The 6,373-nt window shown below is 50.5% G+C and overlaps 1 protein-coding gene across 3 annotated transcripts in view; it reads left to right on the top strand.

Annotated features, from left to right (window-relative positions):
* Positions 1 to 298: 298 nt before the first annotated feature.
* Jph2 (junctophilin 2) overlaps positions 299 to 6,373 on the top strand; it is a 61,808-nt gene continuing 55,733 nt past the window's right edge. The window contains exons 1-2 of one of the 3 annotated variants that reach the window (NM_001205076.1): positions 355 to 411; positions 512 to 1,200. In NM_001205076.1, the coding sequence (NP_001192005.1) occupies positions 822 to 1,200 (379 nt within the window). In that variant the 5' untranslated portion in view covers positions 355 to 411; positions 512 to 821. Of the gene's footprint in view, positions 1,201 to 6,373 lie in introns of all 3 variants that reach the window. The other 2 variants (XM_006499972.2, NM_021566.2) reach the window with 2 other exon arrangements.

Here is a 6,373-nt window from a genome sequence, read left to right as displayed (position 1 = left end):
AAGTGGCCCTGGATAAGATGGTCTGCTGGTCTCCGTCTCTTCTCCCTGCCTGCGGAACCTGGGGACTTCTAGATGGGAGGCAGCTCTGATCCACAAGAAGGCAAGCCACCAAGTAGCTAAGCTGTCCACACTTCGTTCTCAGATTTCCTGCTCAGCCCCCTCGGGCCACTGCCTGGGTCTGCAGGCCCAGCGGATTGGAAGCCCCCCTCCCTCCCTCCGGCTCTGAAGGAGGCTGGGCCAGCCAGGGGGTTATTTTGGGAGCAGCTTCTGAGATCCAATGGCCTTGTTAGGGCAACACTGACCTTTCTATCCTGGGAGGAAGGCAGGGCTGGAGAAGGGGCGGGGCAGCTGGGAGATCTGAGCCGCATGCCCACTGGGGTGGATGAGAAGGGGGCCAGCGGCTGCTTCAGGGTGGGTGGCGACAATTTAGCCTCGGCTGGGCTGCTAAACCGGGAACTGTCCCTCTTTGAAAAGACAGGACCCCTCAACTCCTTTCGTTGCTTTTCTTAAGGAGAGCACACCAGACTCCATGGAAGCTGGACCTGGGACGCTTTGTGGGAACTTGGAGTCTCTTCGGTCGGCTTCCTTTTCAAGTTGCTGCCTTGTTGGGGTGACTGAGGAGGCCTCCCAGCCATGGCACTGACCAGCGCCCCCACTGCTGACTTGGCCTTTGGGCTTTTGCTGCCTCTGTTGGCATCTTGCTTTTTTCCACCTCTAGCCCGGTGGTGAGTCTAGGGGCTCAACCTGAAGGTGCCTGGAGAACATCAGGTACCCCTACGCCCAAGCTGGAGGACGGAGGAGTTGTCAGGAGCGAGGATGAGATGAGCGGGGGCCGCTTTGACTTTGATGATGGCGGGGCGTATTGTGGGGGCTGGGAAGGGGGAAAGGCACACGGGCACGGACTGTGCACCGGCCCCAAGGGCCAGGGTGAATACTCGGGCTCCTGGAATTTTGGCTTTGAAGTGGCAGGCGTCTATACCTGGCCCAGTGGGAATACCTTTGAGGGATATTGGAGCCAGGGCAAACGACATGGGCTTGGCATAGAGACCAAGGGGCGCTGGCTCTACAAGGGGGAGTGGACGCATGGCTTTAAGGGGCGCTACGGAATCCGGCAGAGCACAAACAGTGGTGCCAAGTACGAGGGCACTTGGAATAACGGCCTACAGGACGGCTATGGCACGGAGACCTACGCAGACGGAGGTGAGTCTTGCTCATCCCGCAGAGCTTGAGGGGGGTCCTGAAGGGACGGTGGGGAACAGCAGTGTAGTTGGCAAAGAAATAGATGGTCTAAGGTGATAGTTCCTGTGTGGCTTTGGGTAAGCTACTCTGCCTCTCTGTATCCATTTTCTTATCAGAAAAGGTAGGGCACTAAGGCAGTTCTTGAGGACCAGCAGGACTGAAGAGTACAAGGCTGTCCTACAGATGGACACTTGATAGGATGTAATCACTTCTCTTTACTCTCGAGGTATGTAAGCAGCTAGATTTTAGCTTGTGTTTTAGCAGAACTGGGGGCTGGCCTCAACTTTGCTATGAAAAAATTTTCACGGGGTAGATCATAAGAGTGTTTATTCATTCGTTTCTCCATCCATCTATCCATCCAACCACCCAACTTTCATCCACCCATCCCTCCACCCACACATCCACCCATCCATCCTTCTCCCATTCACTCATCCGTCTACTCACCCATCCCATCCACCAGCCCACCCATCCCTTCTTGCATTTACCCAGCTTACATCTACCTGTCTACCCACCCACCCACCCACCCACTCATTCATCCATCCCTTCATCCATTCACCTAGCAGCTATTTACCTATTCATCCATTCATCCACCAACTCACCTATCCATGGATCCATTGATCAATACATCCACCCACCCAGCAGCTATTTACCTGTCCATCCATCCATCCATCCATCCATTTACTCATACATTCTTTCATTCACCACATATTTCTAGACAATTGCTCCATATCCCCAGCCTTTTTCAATGCATATTTTGGTGGGACCTCCTATTTGTCTGTTATTGCCCAAATGATGAGATACAAAAAGGACATAGACTCTGGCTTCAAAGATAGGCAGGCCGGCTAGCATCTCACTCAAACATGATAGAGTGGTGGTAGGAAAGGGCAGACACATCTGAGGGGCAGGGGGAAGGCTTTCAGAACATGACTCCTGAGCTAGATTTTTGGTGAGGGAGGTGTGATCGCAAGAGTAGGAGATGGAGACTATCCCAGCAGAGAGGGGACGGACGTAAAGAGAGTCAGAGAATGTCATAAGATAAAGAGGAGTTTTCTGAGGCAAAAGAACACTGGGAAATGGCCTTACCTTACCTGCAGGTGTGACTTGGATATGTTGCTTGCCTGGGCCTTAGTTGCTCATCCATACACTGGGGCACTTAGGGCATCAGTACTGCTCAAAGCATGGGCAGTGAACAAGTAGTGCCAGCATCTACCCACAGCAAAGGTACAAGTTCAGGTTCATCAGACCTTCCGACCAGCACAGTGAGCAACAAAGCCTGTTTGAACAGGCTCGGCGGAGAGTTGTCCCTTTACTGGTACCATATGTTAGTTCAGCTACTTGGAAGGCTGAGGCAGGAGGATCATTTTATAGCAGCTTGTCAGCATAGTGTAACTCTGACAAGGAAGGAAGGAAGGAAGAAAGGAGGAAGGGAGGGAGGGAGGGAGGAAGGGAGAGAATCGGGGTGAGCAAACTATAGAGATCACTGCTCAGTGACTCTCTGCCTGTTTTGTATATATCACAAAATGAATGTGTTTTAGATTTATAATTATGCAAAAAAATCTAAAGAATATTCCATAATAGATGAATGCATCTGCCTGGCATCCAGACATTTGGCTGTTGTCTCACAGAACCTGCTAACTTCCCTGCAGTCTTTTTTTGTTGAGACAGAATATAGCTCAGGCTGGCTTTGAACTTGTAACCCTCCTATCTCAGCCTCCAGAATACTGGGATTATAGACATGCTCCACCATGCCCCATGGCTCCTCTGACTGGGGTATTTCCAGGACACTTTCCTGCTGTGCTGAGTGACTCAAAGTGGTGGCTCTTTAGAAACTAAGTATTCCTGGCATAAGAAACCACTTGTGGGATGTTGTAGTTAGGACGAATGCTGCGCTGTGACGGAATATGGGAAAGGGGGCATTCTGAGGGTGGAGCAAGGAAGCAGGGCTAAGCAGCAGCGGCCCCCTGGGTGAGTCTGGGCAAGCTGCAGCCTACTGAAAGCAGCTTGGGATGCAGGCTAGGATCATGCCTGGGCTGAGGACCCGCCTTCAACTCTGTCTCTCCAGCTTCAGTACGCCTAGAATAGCTTATAGAACTGGATGGAACAGGAATGAACTGAGGACAAATTCTGATGTCCTCGAGTCACCCACCAAACCTCCAACTAGGTACACTTTGACTCAGCAGATGATCATGTACCCAGGCACTGGAGGTTGGGTAGAGAGCAAGCCTCAGTTTTCCCAGATATAAAATGGGCACAGTCCTTGCCTGCTTATAGAGTAAATCATCTATGTAAAAAGGTACATGGCAGGTATGTGCCAAATATCCCTCCTAATCTTGTGTCTATCTCCAAGGGCTTGGAGATCTGGCTGTGAATCACAGGGATACACATTCCTGGGGTGAGGTGAACATAGGACATGATGGGCTGATCTGCCAACACGTCTAAAGGGAGGAAACCTGGTCACTCCTGAAGCCAACAGCAGTAACCCTGTCACTGTGCTGTATCTAGTGCTAGGGACTGGAGCAGGGAGCAGACACACACACACACACACACACACACATATATAAATTTTCTCAAGGTTATCATTAGTGTCATTAGTGCAGGAAGAGTGTGCATGAAGTAGTCTCAGATGCAGGGTTGGGAGGTCTAGAGAGGAGAGCTTTTCAAGCAGGGTGTGGAGACACAAAGGCTCTGAGGTGGACCAGGCTTAGCCTGTCTGAAGAACAGGGAGAATGAAGCAGGAGTGCATGCTGGGACTGCAGGCATAGGCTGAGTGACCCGATCTGTGGGTCCTGGGTTTGAGCCCAGGTGTGCCGGGGAGCTCTTAAGGCCAGGTGCTCAGAAGACCAGCCACCCTGTTCTGCCCGGCCTTCTCCCTCCCATGAGATGCCCCCACATCCAGGGACTCTGGAGACCTTGTGGGTTCTATCTTCCAAGCCACACACAAGGTGTAACTGTCCAAATTTAGACGTGGCTGCTGCTTTGGAAAATGTCTTTAATCAAGCTGTCATCGGTCCCCTGAGGGTTTGTTAAGGACTTGCCCCTTGCCCTCTTCTGGATGGCACCAAGAGGGAGGTGGACCAATAAGATCCTAAGCTTGAGAGCAGGTGGGGGCCAGACAAGTCCGGGGTTATGACCCTGACCCACCGGGTTTATTTCTGAGCCTCACTTTCCTCATCTGTGAGACGAACCACTTCTAATCTCTCATGTGATTTAAAAATATTATTAGTATATTTATTGGGGAGGGGACAGAGCATATGTGACCACCAGAGCCTATGCATAGAGGTTAGAGGACAACTTGTGAGAGTTGGTTGTCTCTTTCCATGGTGTATGACCTGGAGATTAAACTCACATCGTCAGGGTCACAGGCAAGTGTCTCTCCACGCCGAGCCAGCCATCAAGCCAGCTCATCTATTTCTTATGGGTAAATGGTAGTTGCTCTGGTTGCTACTAAGATGATCAATTCGTTTAATAAGCATATACTGTGTTTTGTAAAGCAAGTGCTATGCTTTACTGTGAAGTGTAGAAAGAATGGAACGGTTGAGCCAGGGATGTAACAGGAGCCACACTTAGCCCAGCGGCCAGTGCTAGGCAGAGCCGGGTGAGGACTAGAGCGTGAGGCTGGGACTTCACAGAGGACTTCCTGGAGGAGGTTGTGAGCTAAGCCCTGTCACCGGTTCATGGGTGAGCGCCACTTTTGGTTGAAAGGACAGAGTCTACAAATGCCAGGAGGCCCAAAGCCTGAGCATCCGCACCCAGGCAGAGTTAAAACTTGCGTCCTGTCCTGGATATTGAGAAGCTGCCTTGCCTTGTAGTCTGGTGTGACTAAACCGAAGCAGACATCAGCTTCATGGACCGGAGGTGCCAACTGGTTTATTGGCAAACAGATGAATTTAGTGGGCCAGGGTACACACACACACACACACACACACACACACACACACACACACACATACATTCAAATAGAAGGAACGGTAGATATAGAGCAGACATGACTAGGTCTTTCATGGAGAACAAGATGAAGCATTATTTCCTGGATAAAAGTTTAGCTAATGCTGTATATGTATCTGTATGTGCAGAAGTATAATGTATAGACGCATATATGTATCACTGTGTGTTGTAATCCCAGTGCTCGGGAGGCAGAGGCAGGTGGATCTCTGTGAGTTCCAGGCCAGCTTGGTCTACAAAATGAGTCCAGGACAGCCAGGGCTACACAGAGAAACCCTGCCTTTAAAAACAAACAAACAAACAAACAAAAAATAGGTACCATGGCCAAACAGGTCGGAGGTCACTGTTCTAAAGCAAGTTATCCAGAGCCTTCTTTGAAGGCCCTGCCATTCCCATCTCCACCCTCTCTTCCCAGCCTTGCTTTGATGGAAGGTTCAGCTCTTTAGCTCTGGCATGGGAAGGGATGGGGGCGGGGAAGGCCCCTGGACTGGAGCCTCCTGGCGCCTCCTCTGCTATAGCCCTCATCCCTTCCCTGGCCATATAAAGTAAAGCTAAAAATAGCTGCTGACTTAAATAAAGCCAGTGCATAGTGATGGACCGGCCCTGAAGGAGTAGCTCACTGCCTGGCTACCTGGCCGCTTCTACCAGGAAACCCACAGATGCCAGCCTTTGAAAGACCGTTCATGACCCTGGCTTTCTCTTTTCTCTTCTTCTCCCTCCCCCTTCTCCTCCCCCACTCTTCTCTGTCTCTGCTTTGGAGACAGACTCTCTGAAGCCCTCAGCTTCCTAAGTGCTATGATTGTGGGTAAAAGCCACCCCTGGGCTGTGATCCTTGCTTTTTAAAACCCTTGACCTGAGGTCACTGCACTGGTAAGGTGTCTACATGCACATGCGCATGGACAACCTGTTGTTTCCCTGGGAGGTGTTTTCTCAGATAATCATCAGATTCTTAAAGTAATCTCACTCACAAATAAATCCAATAACTAAAACGTGCAGCAGAGCCAGGCACATTGGTGCATGTCTGTCATGCCAGAGTCAGGAGGTCGAAGCAAGAGGATTAGGAGTTCAAGGTTATCCTTGGCTATATAACTAGTTAGAGGCTAGCCTGGGCTACCTGAGGCCCTATCTCAAACCAGCAAATAAAGAATGCAGTAGGAAGATGGCCCCTAAGTCCATTGTTTTCCATAAAACT

Source organism: Mus musculus, chromosome 2 (assembly GCF_000001635.26).
Source record: "Mus musculus strain C57BL/6J chromosome 2, GRCm38.p6 C57BL/6J".
In the NCBI taxonomy this organism is placed as follows: domain Eukaryota; kingdom Metazoa; phylum Chordata; class Mammalia; order Rodentia; family Muridae; genus Mus; species Mus musculus.
This window is presented reverse-complemented; position numbering and strand designations above follow the sequence as displayed.